The sequence below is a fragment of the Bos grunniens genome, chromosome 10, assembly GCF_055505025.1.
Source record: "Bos grunniens cultivar Pamir isolate PY7600 chromosome 10, Bosgru_T2T1.0, whole genome shotgun sequence".
Lineage (NCBI taxonomy): Eukaryota > Metazoa > Chordata > Mammalia > Artiodactyla > Bovidae > Bos > Bos grunniens.
The window spans coordinates 22,282,476-22,297,500 of NC_141174.1; the positions used below are offsets into that span (position 1 = coordinate 22,282,476).

The 15,025-nt window shown below is 49.0% G+C and overlaps 1 protein-coding gene across 2 annotated transcripts in view; it reads right to left on the reverse strand.

Moving 5' to 3' along the window:
* Positions 1-15,025, reverse strand: part of GALNT16 (polypeptide N-acetylgalactosaminyltransferase 16) — a 101,711-nt gene that overhangs the window by 29,912 nt on the left and 56,774 nt on the right. For both annotated transcript variants that reach the window (XM_086320048.1, XM_086320049.1), the window contains exon 2: positions 1,840-1,997. In XM_086320048.1, coding sequence (XP_086176174.1) covers positions 1,840-1,997 — 158 coding nt within the window. The remainder of the gene's footprint in view (positions 1-1,839; positions 1,998-15,025) is intronic.

The following is a 15,025-nucleotide window of genomic DNA, read 5'->3' on the forward strand; positions in this document are numbered from 1 at the left end:
TGTCTTCTGGAAAGGGAATTAAAACAATCCATCCCCGCCAGCCTCCAACGCTGTCATTTCTGAGAATGCTTCTGTGAATGCATTTACTCGTGCTCCTGGGGCCGGCGGGAAGGCAGCCGCAGAGCTGGTTTTCATAGCAATCTTCTTTATTACAATTGCTCCCTGACTATTCCAGCCACGACCATTTTTTCATTACAGCATTCATTCCACTGACAGCGGCTTACGGCCAAATTCCCAGGCCCATTTCCTGTCCAGCAGAGCAGACAGGGTCAGACAGGCAGGAGTTCCACTAGCCTGGGACCCCCACAGGAGAAGTCGTGAGAGGCCTTAAAATAATTCCCCTCGAGATGGGGTATAGGGGAGGAGGAGGGGTGGAGAAGTTCATCTCTGCCCGGGAAGCCAGGCGTTCCAAGCGCCTCTCCTCCCGGAGGCTTGTGGATTTGGGGGCTGGAAGGGGCTTGGTCTGCTGAGATGGGGAGCCCTGGAAGAAGGGGTCAGCCCCCTGCACTGACCTCTAGGGCCCCCGTTCTGTATCTCTGAATCCTAAGCGCCCAGGAAGGAGGGAATGTGGATAGTGATGCCCATTCTCCACCTGAAGGTGGCCAACCTGCCCACACCCCATCTGGACAGTGGACTTGACCTTCTCCCACCCGCCCCCTTCAACCCTCTCCACCCTGCATTTCTCTGGGAATTGTATCTGTGATGATAGGAATTCATGGCTCCTAGGGACCAGGAGCCTCTGAACAGCTTTGTCTCTCATCTGTGCTCTGAGTTTGGGGCTGGTGGGGTCTTCTCTGAGATGCTGGTAGGTCTGTCTCTCATAGTTCAGGTATCGTTGGAAGACCTCCCTCAAGGGGGCTCCCTGGATTCAGGGCTGCATCAGGACCTGGCCTGACAGTCTGGGGTCCAACAGGAGCTGTGGCCTGGAAGGGGAAGAGCGTGGCTCACCCCACACCCCAGGGTCCGCCAGGGGAGGCCCTGCCCACCACTGCCAACACCTTCTTTGCTGCCCCTACAGACATACGTGTGCAAACACACATACACACACGCATGCACCCCCTGATCCATCTCAGGCTTCTGAGAAGGCTGGGCAGAAGCACTGGGGCAAGAGGAGAGGCCTTCCACCAACCACCACTGGCCTGGATTTGAGGAGTCTTGTTTTAAAATGTGTGTAGCCCCAAGAGGAATTCCGCCCTTAAGTTTCCTGGTGAACACCAGAGAAAGTTCAGAGTCGGGGAGGATGCGGGGAAGGGCAGAGGGGATGCAGGCCAACCCCTCAGTGCCCAGATTTGGGTCAGGGGAGCCTCCAAGCCCTGAGGTCCTGGTCTAGGGCCTCTCCCATCTACCACGCCGGGAGAACAAAGAGCAAGACCGGGAGGCATTTCTGGGAGTTGCTGAGGAAGGGTGGGAGGCAGTGGGGCAGGCAGAGAGCAAGGAAAGTGATGCCTGTGGGGTGGTGCACAGCACCCTACTGTTTGCACAGGGCAGGCAGGGCTGGCGGCCCCGCGGGCACCACCAGCCAGGCACCAGGAACTCCAGGCTCACCCGCCTGCTGCAGACCTCCCCCTGATCTCCTGGCCGGTCACTCTCGCTTGGACTCTGGACTGAGGTACTGAGGGGCCTCTGTGGCCTGGCTTGGCCAGGAGACCCTCAGGAGATCAATGAAACTAAGAGGAGCCAGGAAAACAACAGATAGGAAGGGTTTGTATGTCTCAGGAGCTGGACTGAGTCTGAGGAAATTCTCCTCATTTCTTAAACCCATGTGACTCAAAGAAAAGCCAACTGGGGTCGGCGCTTCCCTCCACCTTTCTTTCTCCACCAGCACAGCAGAGGCCACACCTGTAATGGCGGGTGTCCCGGATGGGCCGGTCAGGGCTCAGCTTGTCGCTCTCCAGCTGGTTGAAGGCATGCTGCCTGTAGGGGTCCTCTCCAGGCTTCAGCTGCTTGGCTGCCAGGTACGCCTTCTCATCAAAGCCTCTGGAGGGTGTTCCTGTCACCTGAGACAAAGGTCAGCATCAGAAAGGCCACAGGCAAGAGGACAAAGGAGCCACTGCGTGGTAAGTACTTATGACAAGGCGGGAGCCAAGCATCACCTCATTTGTACCTGAGCAGGGGATTATTATTTCCCCCATTGTACAGGTGAGGAAACTGAGGCTCGAGACAGTACCCCCACATGTGGGGGCAGGGAGTATCTGGGAACTCTCTGCACTTTCCACTCAATGTTGTGTACCTAAAACTGCTCTTAAAAAGTAAAGCCTATTGGACTTCCCTGGTGGTCTAGTAGTTAAAGAGTTTGCCTGCCAACGCAGGGGACACAGGTTTGATCCCTGGTCCAGGAGGATCCCACATGCTGTGCATCAACTAAGCCCGTGCAGCACAACTACTGAGTCCACGTGCTGCAGCAACTGAAGCTCGGGCGCCTAGAGCCCACCCTGCAACAAGAGAAGCCGCTAAAATGAGAAGCCCCAGCCCTGCAAGGAAGCGTAGCCTCCACTTGCCGCAATTAAAGAAAGCCCATGTGCAGCAGTGGAGACCCAGTGCAACCAAAAATAGTAAGTAAATCAATATTAAAATATAAAAATAAAAAAAACCTATTAATAAAAAAGCTCAAGGTCAGAGCTAGTAAGTCTCAGGTTTCTGGAGTCAAAACTGGTCATTCTGACTCGGAAGCCCACACTCTTGACCAGTGCTCTTTGCTGAATGTGGAGATGGTGACACTTTGGAGGGCACCAGATCCCCCAAGATAAGGGGACCACTGAGGGGACCACCAACCAGGCTGGAGGTCACCAAGCAACCGTCAGATGGACAGTCTTCTAGGTATGAACTTGGGCTTGACACTGGGGCTAGGCATGTAGGAGGTGCCTGATCAGTGCAACACCCAGGGCTTGGACAAGGTTCTGCCCAGAGGACCACCTGTGAGGATAGGTGGTGAAGCATCTTCTCCAGGACTCGTGCTTGCTGTTGAAATGGCCCACGTCAGACCTCTGGGGTCCCAGGTGCTAAGTGCTGGGAAGTGATGGATGGCGGTTGCTGTGGCCCAGCCCCCCTCCTCTTAGCCACACCCTGCTCTGTGCTCCCAAAGTCCCCCCATGAAAGACACTGGGGAAGGACACATCTGAGATGAATGGTTGGGTTGATGGATCCTGACATCTCATTATTTGAGCCACACTGCTGCCCAATGGTCCCTAGAGTGCCCGGAAATATCACAACTGTGAGTCCATCTCGACTCCACCAGGCAGGAGCTGTGGGCCCGCAGGGGCAGCAGGAAGGTGGGTGAGAGCTGTCCAGAGATAGAACCCCTGCGTGAGAATCCCGCCACAGGCCTAGTGTCTAGAGGGATGGTCCCAGGAAGGCAGCTTGGCCTGCGGAGAGGAGACCAATGTGTTAGGTGATGCTGGGGGGCTTCCACCAGCAGCCCAGGACCTCCACGTTCCCCTGAGAACCTAGAGCTCCAGGGAGTGCCTGCTTCTTTTAGGGCTGCCTCTCTGTAGTGTTCCCGCCTCCTAGGAGCCAGTCCTGAGCTCCCTGAGGTCAGAGCCAGTGAGGGAGATTTCCTCGGGTCCACTGGGCCCAGCCTCATGCCACACACATGCTTCAGATGGTGACGAGGCTGTGGCAGCCGCGCTGTGGTGTTCTGATTTGGTGCCATGCCAGGGGCTGGGCAGATGGGGTGGAGTCCTCATGGACTCAAAATCCATTTCAGGAAAGAGAGAAGGAGGCATGGGAGGAGGAAGAGGGAAGGAGAGAGAAAGGGAGAAGGTTCTGGCTTGAACCTTGAATTGCTAGAAGGACCCAAGCTGTCAACTGTGAAAGTGAGAATGAGGGTTCTTTTGTGTCCTTCCCACCCGGGGAAAGAACGGGTGGTAATTATGCCCCCCACTTCTTCTCAGCCTAGGGGTCAGGGAAATGGAAATCAGCCTCCAGTTGATGGTGGAGGAGCTAAAATAAGAAAAAAAAAATTGCAGAAGCTCTCATAGGGAGAGTATGTTACCAAATTATCCTGCAAGTCAAGTGAGAGAAATAACCATCCCATGCTTATTTATTTAGGACTTATGGCCACCCTGTGGGCTCAGGAAACCCCAAAGCCCTCATCCCACACTCACCCATCACCCCAAAAATACTAATCGAAAGCCACCCATCTACCAGGCACTGGGACACACTTCTAGAAGTTCCAAACATCACCTGATCATTCATTCATTTTATGGATGCTTGAATCCACGCACTCCTTCATCCATCCATCCATTTATTCAGAAAAGCTCCACTGAGCACTTCTTTGCGCCAGAAAGAAGAAGGATTGCTTCTGACACTGTCCTCTGCTGCCTTCCTTGCCTCATTCAAAGTTTCCTTGGGGCCTCAGAGAACGTTGTAGAAGAACATCTCTAGGGAAGTTCCTCTCGGGGCCTCAAAACTGAGCTGCTGCTGGTGCTGCTAAGTCGATTCAGTCGTGTCTGACTCATTGTGACCCCACAGACGGCAGCCCACCAGGCTCCTCTGTCCGTGGGACTCTCCAGGCAAGAATACTGGAGGGGGTCGCCATTTCCTTCTCCAATGCACGCATGCATGCTAAGTTGCTTCAGTCGTGTCTGACTCTGTGTGACCCCATAGACAGCAGCCCACCAGGCTCCTCTGTCCACAGGATTCTCTAGGCAAGAATACTGGAGTGGGTTGCCATTTCCTTCTCTAAAACTGAGCTACACATCTTCAAAGATGCATCAACTGTTCCCTTCCTCAGACCATCACTTCTGATGGTCCTACCCTCCTCCGAGGTTAGACCCTTCACCCGTGACACACCTTTGTGAAGAAGGGCGCCAAGGAAACACAGGCCTGCTCCCTCCAGAGGTCTCAGCTCTGCTTTCCCATTGACCCAGCATCCACAGGGTCTGGAGCTGAAACAGTGGCCCTGAATCAGCTGAGTGGAGGGGAGACTGAGGAAGGGTAAGATGGAACTCTGCACCCAGCCCCTCCCTGGCCTCAGCCCAGTCACCACCCGGAGCTCTTCTCCTGGGCACCTAAGCAGTACACACACACCCCCCATGGCTCACTTCCCTCCAGCTCTTGAACTCTCCTCTCCCTCTGGCCCTGGCCTTTGATCCTGAGACTTCCGGGCCATGACCACCTCTAACTCCATGCCTCAAAATGAATTCTTCATCAGTCCCCAGAGCAGCTGCTTCTGCTGTGCTTCCTGAGGCGGACATGGGCAGTCCCACCCTCTGGGTCCTCCAGGTGATAAGTCCAGGGGTCACCCTTGGTGCCCTCCCATTCCCGGCTCCACAGTCTGATGCAGACCCCAGCCCTGGGTCCCACAGGCAGCTGTTGATGCACATCCCACTAGTGTTGAAGCAACAGGTTATTCACTGAGAGTCTTGTTTGTGTTAACACTGTGCAAGAAGCTGGGAGGATGGAAATCAAAAGGACAGCTCCCAGAAGAGAAATCTAGGGATCTAGATTGCCCGCTTCTCCTCTCCCATCCCACACAGGGCATGGCCATGCAGGATCATGAAGAAGCCTCCATCCTCAAACCTAGATCACCAGTGGCTGGGGAACTGGCCATGGGACCTCATCCACCCTACCTCGGCTGGGGCAAGAGTCCTGTGATGGCACAGGAACCAGGCCCTGGTGAGCTGTGGTCTCCTGTTCTCCCAGCCACACTGCCTACAAAGCACACTGGCGAGGAGTAAAGCATCCTTTGGCTCTAGGCTGCGGGACCATAAGGAGCTATATCTCAATCAGCTTCAGGGACCCGAGATGCTGGACTCAGAGCCAGCAAGAGCAACAGGAGGTGGATGAGGGCACAGGGGCTGTCTGTGGAATTCTTATACCACAAGCCACTGACATCTTGCTTTATGTCTCTTTCTTTTGCACTAAGTTGTGGGCTCCTAGCACCTGGCACATAGTAGGTATTAAGCAGATGTTTACTGAATAAAAGGATGAATGAGTGAGTGAATAAATGAATGAATGGGTGAATGGATACCTAGACAGTGTCCCTGCTCTCACCTTACTTAAAATCATCTGATGAGAAAACCACAGTGAACCTCTGACATAGCACATGGCCCCCAGTGGCTTTTGCCCTCCCTGAGGACGGGCCCCAGAGCTCACAATGGCCCAGGAGACTCCGGGAGCCAATGCCCTGTCCCCTTGTTGGCCTCAGCTTCTACTGTTGCCCCTCTCTGGCTCTGCTCCAGTCACACTGGCTTCCTAATGTTCCCTGAGTCTGCCAGTACCCTTCCCCTCCGCCCCTTTGTTCATTCTGCCTTCTTTCCAGAAGGCTCTTCTCCCAGATGTCTGCATAGCTTGCACCTGCACCCCCTGCAGGGCTCTGCTCAAACCTCACCTCCTTGGTGAGCCTTCCCCAACCACCATCTGTAAAACCCCAGCCCCACACTTGCCTTCCATCCTTCCACCTGCTGTTTCTCCTTACAGTGCTTAGCACCATCGGATATTCTATGTGCATTTTGCTTATCAATGTTATATTGTTGACTGCTTCTTCCCACAAAAATAAAACCTTCACCAGGGCAGGGATTGTCTGTTTCATCTAATGCTGGATCCTGAAGCCCAGAACAGTACCCAATGGGACTCGAAGACAATGGCTAATGAGTATGTGAGTGATGGAGTGATGAGCTGTCATGACCACAAGCATCTCCTGCCCCCACACCACACTCCCCACACTCAGCTAACACAACACTTGGAACTGTAATCGACCAAGACGGTGGCAGGGTAGTTTTTGCCCATTTTAGGGATCTCCTTACTCACATGCTTCTGGCAGGGCTGCTAATCACTTCCCTCCCACCTGACCAATACCTCAGTCACCACCATGAGGTGGGCACAAGACCCAGGCTAAGCTGACCTTGTCACTGCACTCCCAGACACAGGGGACTGGTTCAGAACAGTCATTTGACTTAATCTGGGCTGATAAGAATTGAGACTGAGTGCTGAAGAATTGATGCTTTCGAACTGTGGTGCTAGAGAAGACTCTTGAGAGTTCCTTGGACTGCAAGAAGATCAAACCAGTCAATTCTAAAGGAAATCAACCCTGAATACTCATTGGAAGGACTGATGTTGAAGCTTAAACTACAATACTTTGGCCACATATGCAAAAAGCCAACTTATTGGAAAAAACTCTGATGCTGGGGAAGATTGAAGGCAGGAGGAGAAAGGGGCGGGAGAGCATGAGATGGTTGGATGGCATCACTGACTCGATGGACTTGAGTTTGAGCAAACTCCGGAAGATAATGAAGGACAGGGAAGACTGGCATGCTGAAGCCCATGGGGTTGCAAAGATTTGGACATGACTTAGCAACTGAATAACAACAATAATCAAAATCCACCCTGAGACTTTTCTATGACGTCTTTTTGTTAGCACTGCTAAGCCTGGGAAGTGGGAGTCTTCCTGCCCACAGAAATCTTATCTGGAGAATGAAACCAAGAACAATTAATCAGACCCAAGACATGGAAAGAAAGAGCTCCAATGATATTCTTTGGGGTCCCTGAAGCCAATTATTTCTGATCCAAATTCAGTTTTGTTTTTTTTTTTAATCTTTCTATATCTGTCTACCTACCTACCTTTTTTTTTTCTTTTGAACCAGTTTGAGTTGGCTATTCGCTCAAAAACAAACCTTCAGAGATATCAGTCCTTTGGTCCTTCCAGTGAAAAGAAAACCACTCTCCAAAAGTAAGAAACAAAACTCAAAAACAAAAACCAACAAATGGGCCACCAGTAGCAATGACGCGGTTTGGGTGAAAGCCATCCATTTCAAGATTTTCAAGCTAGTCTCTGCAATCTGGCCCAGGGACTTGAGCCCAGAGCGGGGTGAGGCATTAGTAGCCTTGTCGAGGAGGCAGGGCTGTGTCAGACTTCAGGAAGGGTGGGGGTTGGGGGGAGTCCCCATCTGGACCGTGACTTAAGAGGCCCTCGAGCTGCCACTGTAAGCTCCACTGTTGAAGAGATTAGTGAGTAACAGCCTGATGAGCCTCCCACAGCCCTCCAGCCTCCTCCTGAGAGTTCTTGGTGTTGTTTAAGAAACAGCCTCCCCTCTAGTCTGTGTTTTCAGGAAGTGGCAAATCCAGCACTTCCATGTCCGATAAGGTCAATCATATCTTGAAATTGTTTAAGCTGAAAGAATGACTCTGCTCTATAAACTGGGGAGAATTATTTCTCATTTTTTGGAGACTTTTATTTTCAGTCCCTTACTTCAATTAAACTTTGAAAACCTGCCTGACTTGCATCAGTTTGTTCTTTTTTTCCACCTAGATTTGCTTATTTCTTCTTGACTGCTAAATTTAGGAAACAAACAGCCAAGGGGAAGTTTTAAAATAAGAAAGGAAAATATTTTCCATGTCATTTTCATCAAAAACAGTTCAACCCAAATCTCCAAGCCTTGTAAATTTTCTTTTAAAACATACACATATCCCTAAATTTTAGATTTAAACAACTCTAACTCCTTTTGAATAACTGCTGCCGAATTTCCTTTTACGACCAGTAAAACAGGTACCTGCTGGGTTTGCCTTTCACTAAATTGACTGGAACTGCAAATAAAAAGACTCTGGTCCTTTTTAATGGATGACTCTTGACTTTTTTTTTTTTTCCTGAGGCTGCTTTAAACTCCAAACACCTGGTGAACAAAATATAATTCCCAACCACTCCCGACTGCCCTGGGAACAAAAATCTCATCTGATGCTGTGTCTCACATTAAAAGACTGCCATTCATTAGGAGAGCTGGGAAACAGTGCATGAGTCACCATCTCTGAGAACACGGTCTTGCGTTCCACCTCTCCCAAATGAAAAGGCGGGCCCCCTGAGTGTCTCCGCATGCTGCTGGGTTCTGGGGAAGCAGCCAACTCCGCTTGGACTGCCAGTGCTCCTGCCAGTGCTCCTGCTCAACCAGACAGGATGCTGAGGGCGGCACCAGGCTGGCAATCTCAGCTTGGGCACAGGGGAAGCTTGCCTGGGTTACTGAGCGCCTGCCCCAGACATGTCCCCATCTTCCCTTTCAAATTGCATGTATACCAAGTCGTGTCCAACTCTGTGTGACCCTGAGGACTGTAGCCCACCAGGCTCCTCTGTCCGTGGGATTCTCCAGGCAAGAATACTGGAGTGGGTTGCCATTTCCTTATCCAGAGGATCTTCCTGACCCAGGGATTGACCCTGTGTCTCTTACATCTCTAGCATTCGCAGGCGAGTTCTTTACCACTAGGGCTACCTAGGATGTCCTTTTCAAAAGTAGTCATTTATTATAGGATTACCAGCCTGGGCTTCGAAATCTGATGGCCCTGGGATTGAATGCCAAGTGCTTACTGCTCTCTGGCCTTGGAAAGTCACCTAGCCTTTCTGAGCGTGCTTCTTAATCTGGAAAATGGGGATTACGGTGAGGATTCAAGAAGATAATGTAGATGATGGGTTTAGCACAGTAACTGGCATATAAATTATATATTAATTATCATTAGCTTGCCTGCCTTTTTAGCAGTGGCTCTCAACCCTGGCTGAACATTAGAATCATCTGGGAAGATTTTTAACATCCTAACATCTAGGTCCTACCAAAGACTAACTACATCAAAATCTCTGGAGGTGAGTGGCAAGCATCAGGGGTTCTTAAGGCTCTCCAGATGTTCCAATGTGCCACCAAGGCTGAGCTGCTGCTTCCAGCGAATGCAGGGAGGTGAGCAACTACTAGTCACAAGCTACTGAAATTACAGGACCAAGAGTCTGGAGGGACCTAAGCCATCTCCCCTGACCTCCTCCCAGGAGCAGCACTGTGAGTCTGGTTTTCTGGCCTCTATTTGTACTGACCCAGAGTTTCACCATCAGCAAAGCCAAATGCAGGTCAGCTAGAGCCTCCAAGGTTACTCTAGAAATGCCACCTTGTAACACTTATGTTTCCAGGCCTGGGAGGTTCTAGTTCAATTACATACCAAGGAGCCCAAGGTAGGGGCTGCCTGGGAAGGTAACTTTGAACTTCCAGTTAGATTTCCCACCATGGCCTGACTTCTCCAGGGTGCTGATAACTGCAGAGCTTTATGACATCAGTGGTCTCACCAAGAAAGGGAGTGGGGGCACATTACCCATTCTGAATTAGGGTCCTCCATTCAAGGATGGGACAGGGCACCAGGTCCACTGTTCCAGACCACCTCTGCTCAGATCCAGGAATATGCCAGTCGCAATCAAGCTCTCTGGGTCTCATTTCCCACTCTCTGCTCAGCCCAGAGGCCGTCTAGGGATGGAGGGATTCTAAGGGTGGTCCATGCTAGCAATGTGTGGTGTGAAAGCTCAGTTTCCACCTGCTTATCAGCTTACCCAAGTTGAGTAGAGCATTCCTGGGTCTGTAAGGGGTACCAGAACTCTGGCTGACCCTCCCAGCCACCACTGCTGCAGAGTATGAGGAAAGATTAGGCCTCTTCTAATCTGATACTATCTGCTCACTGAGGGTCTACGATGACCTGGATGCAGTCTTCAAGCAGTCTTGCCAAATAGGTGTTTTTTTAATCCTTATTTTACAGAGGTGGAAACTGAAGCCCAGAGAGGTAAAATAACCAGCCCAAGGTCACACAGCTTCTGATTGGCTGGGTTGGGACTAGAATTGAGGTTGTCTGGCTGCAAAGCCTAAGGACAAAGCTTCCTCGGGGTGCCTTCAGACTACTCCGGGGCCAGATGAGCTTGGCACCCGCCTTCCGACTCTGAGTCCCTCAGCTCCCAAGCAAGCTGGCCTTCAGTGCCTGGACCACAAACAGGCCCTGACAAGCACAAGTTAGGGGTGGCCTCCCTCCTGGGCTCAGGGTTCAGAGCATCAGTTCATGGCTTTAATGGGGACCTGCCCAGTGCTGTCATCTCTTGGCCTGACATGAGGATGGAAACATTTCTTTGCTTAGGGCTAGAAAGAACACGGAAAAAATGAGAAGTAGAAGAGCTTGTATTACTCAGACCTAAATAGCACATAACCAGATTTCCTCAGGTCAGCTCAGGCTCTCCTTAGTCTTTCCAGCCAGGGACACCCTCAGGGTCTTGGTGGACTTCAGCTGCCGTCACAGTTCAAGGGGGACAAAACTGATTTCCAATCAGATTCTTGTCTGCTGGATTGTATCAATCCTCCAAACAACATTGCCACACTCTGTGGCTGAGAGCAAGGAGGCCAGCAAAGAGAACTGCTGTGACGGCTCTCAGGGCTCCCCAGGCCCAACACACACCCTCCCCGCCAACATGCGGTATAGGTCCCCACCTCGTTCTGCTCCAGTAACCAAGTGTAGTATGTCACTGTTTGTAAGTTATTGCACTTCTGGTGTTTTATACTCCGAATCTATTGAACTTGAACTTGTCAGATATTAATTGGAAAAATAAAGCAATAATGGGTCACGTAACAGGGCTTTCCTGGTGGCTCAGGTGATAAAGAATCTGCCTGCAATGCAGGAGACTCGGGTTCCATCCCTGGGCTGGGAAGTTCCCTGGAGAAGGAAATGGCAACCCACTGCAGTATTCTTGCCTGGGAAATCACATGGACAGAGGAGCCTGGTGGGCTACAGTCCATGCGGTCACAAATAGAACACTGAGGGTTACAGTAGCCTCCACTGAGATTGGGACCAGCTGGGCCAGGATCAAATTCTATCCATTAGACTCAGTAAGGCCCTGACCACGGGGTGGGCACCTTAGTTTGAGACACTTTTCAGCACAGAGAGCCAAATTAGAGCCAATAGTGGCTGAGGCAGTACATTATTGGCATTGTGGGTCAAGTTCAGAAATACATTACCTGTTGTTCATGACTAATGTGATTAAACAATTAGGTTAGACCCATCAATAGGAGAAAGCAGGACAGAGACAGACGTTTAAAATCAAGTTAAATGGAAAGAAAAAGGAGGCAGGGAAGGGGAACTGGAAAAAGCAGTCTGCCTCCTGGGTGACTTTCTTAAAGAGCCACTGCCGGGGTGGGTACAACTTATCCTCTCAGCAGGACCATGCCCCAGGACTGGCCCTCCCCTGCAGCCCAGCATTTTATCTAAGTACAATATACTAAGTGGCTGTAAAGTCTGGAAACAGGGATAATAGTAATATTTTTTAATGGATAGAGACATTTTGATGACTTCTGGGATACGCCAAAGATGTGGTTTTATTCAGTGAGAAATCAGAGACACAGATCATCTGATTACAGATGCATGTGTTGGGATCCAGGGCAGTGTGGTCTTATGTACCGTATTCGTTGCAGCTCTGCACAGTGCACCGAACCATACGTTGTTAATGAGCAACAGCGAACAACCATTTCATGCAATCTAAATGAGCCACTTACTATATATGCTCATCCATGTTTTCGTAGATGTCCACCCCGTGGCTAAACAGAATCTTAAAGAGAAAATGCAGTTCATTCTTGAAAAAGCTTCAGTGATATTAAGATACACATTTTCCCTGACTTAATCTACAAACTCAGGGCAATCCGACTAACAGCAAATAACAACTGTGTTGGGGGTGGGGGGGCGGTGGTAAGGATTCAGCTAGGAGAGTTTAAACATGAGTGAACAAACAGTGAAAATCTGAAAAAAATAAAGATAGAGAAATAGACCTACCAGATATTAAGACATATCAAAGTCTGTAGATTTTGTATGGCAAGACACTACTGGCATAATACCAAACAGATCAGTAAAAGAAAATGGAGAGATCAGAAATAGATCCAAGTAAATATGAAGGGTTGTCATAAGATACAGTTGCATTTCAAATGGCAGGGGGAAGGGGAAGGATGTGCTATTCAGTGAATGATGTTAGCAATGCGACGAGATGCCACAGAAACAAAGAAAGCTGAATGCATTTCCCAAACCAAAATTAATTCTAGGTGGCTCAAAAAATTTTAATTTAAAAAAGGAACTGAGAAGTGTAAAGAGAAAATTGCTTACTTTTTATTCTATTTTTTGGCAATCTTCAACATAAAATTCAAATGTTATTTTTAAAACTACATAAAGACTTTTAAAACTAGAAATACCAGAAAGTCAAGATACAAATATCGCACTGGGAAAAAAGTATATTAGCCAAATATATGCCAAAGAACTAACTTCTTTAATATACAAAGAGCTCTTATGAATCAAAGAGCCAACAATTCACAAGAAATGTAGACATACTACAAACTACAAATGGTGGAGAGGGTGCAGAGAAAAGGGAGCCCTCCCACACTGTTGGTGGGAATGTAGGTTGGTGCAGTCACTATGGAAAACAGTATGGAGTGACTGATTGAGGGACAGTCTCTCAGGAGGTACCTCAAAAAAACTGAAAATAAAACTATTAATACCGTATGACCCAGCAATCCCACTCCTGGGCAAATGTCCAGGTACAACTATAACTCAAAAAGATACAGGCACCACTATGTCCATAGCAGCACCATTCACAATAGCCAAGACATGGAAGCAGCCTAAATATCCATCAACAGACGACTGGATAAAGATGTGGCACATATACACAATGGAGTATTATTCAGACATAAGAAGGAATGAAATAACACGATTTGCAGCAACATGGATAGATCTAGAGATTATCATACTAGGCCAGAAAGAGAAAGACAAATACCGTATCAGTTCAGTTCAGTTCAGTCACTCAGTCGTGTCCGACTCTTTGCGACCCCATGAATCGCAGCACGCCAGGCCTCCCTGTCCATCACCAACTCCCGGAGTTCACTGAGACTCACGTCCATCGAGTCAGTGATGCCATCCAGCCATCTCATCCTCTGTCGTCCCCTTCTCCTCCTGCCCCCAATCCCTCCCAGCATCAGAGTCTTTTCCAATGAGTCAACTCTTCGCATGAGGTGGCCCAAGTACTGGAGTTTCAGCTTCAGCATCATTCCTATGATGATACACCGTATGGTATCACCTATATGTGGAATGTAAAATATGACACAAATAAACCTATCTATGAAACAGATACACAGATGTAGAAAATAGACCTGTGGTGGCCAAGGTGGGCTGAGTCGGGGAGGGATGAGCTCAGAGCTTGGGGTTAGTAGATGCAAACTCTTCCTAGAATGGATGCACAACAAGGTCCTACACTATAGCACAGAGAACTGCTGTCAACATCCTGGATAAACTATAATGGAAAAGAATATTTAAAAGAATATAGGGACTTCCCTGGTGGTTCAGTGGTTAAGAATCTACCTGCCAATGCAGAGGACACGGGTTCAATCCTTGGTATGGGAAGTAGGATCCCACATGCCACGGGGCAACTAAGCCTGTGCACCACAACAACGGAGCCCACAGCCTAGAGCCCGTGCTCTGAAGCAAGAGAAGCCACTGCCATCAGGAGCCTGTGCACCACAACCATAAAGCAGCCCCTGATCACTGCAGCTAGAAAAAGCCTGTGCACAGTAATGAAGACGCAAAACAGTCATACATAAAAATTATTTTAAAAGATGCCACCTAATTACCAGGCTTCAGTTTCTTAAAAATTAAAAAAAAAAAAGAAATGTAGATGTAAAAGTTTGTATACATGGCTGTAAACTACCACCCTGCTTATTTAACTTATATGTACATCATGTGAAATGCTGGGCTGGATGAATCACAAGCTGGAATTAAGATTGCCAGGAGAAACTTCAAGAATTTCAGATATGCAGATGACACCACTCTAAGGGCAGAAAGTGAAGAGGAACTAAAGAGCCTCTTGATGAAGGTAAAAGAGGAGAGAGAAAAAGCTGGCTAAAAACTCAACACTCAAAAAACTAAGATCAAGGCATCTGGTCCCATCACTTCATCCCAAATAGAAGGGGAAAAAATGGAAGCAGTGACAGACTTTATTTTCTTAGGCTCCAAAATCATGATAACTACACCATGAAATTAAAAGATGTCTGCTCCTTGGAAGGAAAGCTATGACAAAACTAGACAGTATATTAAAAAGCAGAGACACCACTTTGCCAACAAAGGTACATCTAGTCAAAGCTATGGTTTTTCCAGTAGTCATGTATGGATGTGAGAGCTGGACCATAAAGAAGGATGAATGATGAATTGATGCCTTCAGATTGTGGTACTGGAGGAGACTCTTGAGGGTCCCTTGGACTGCAAGGAGATCAAACCAGTC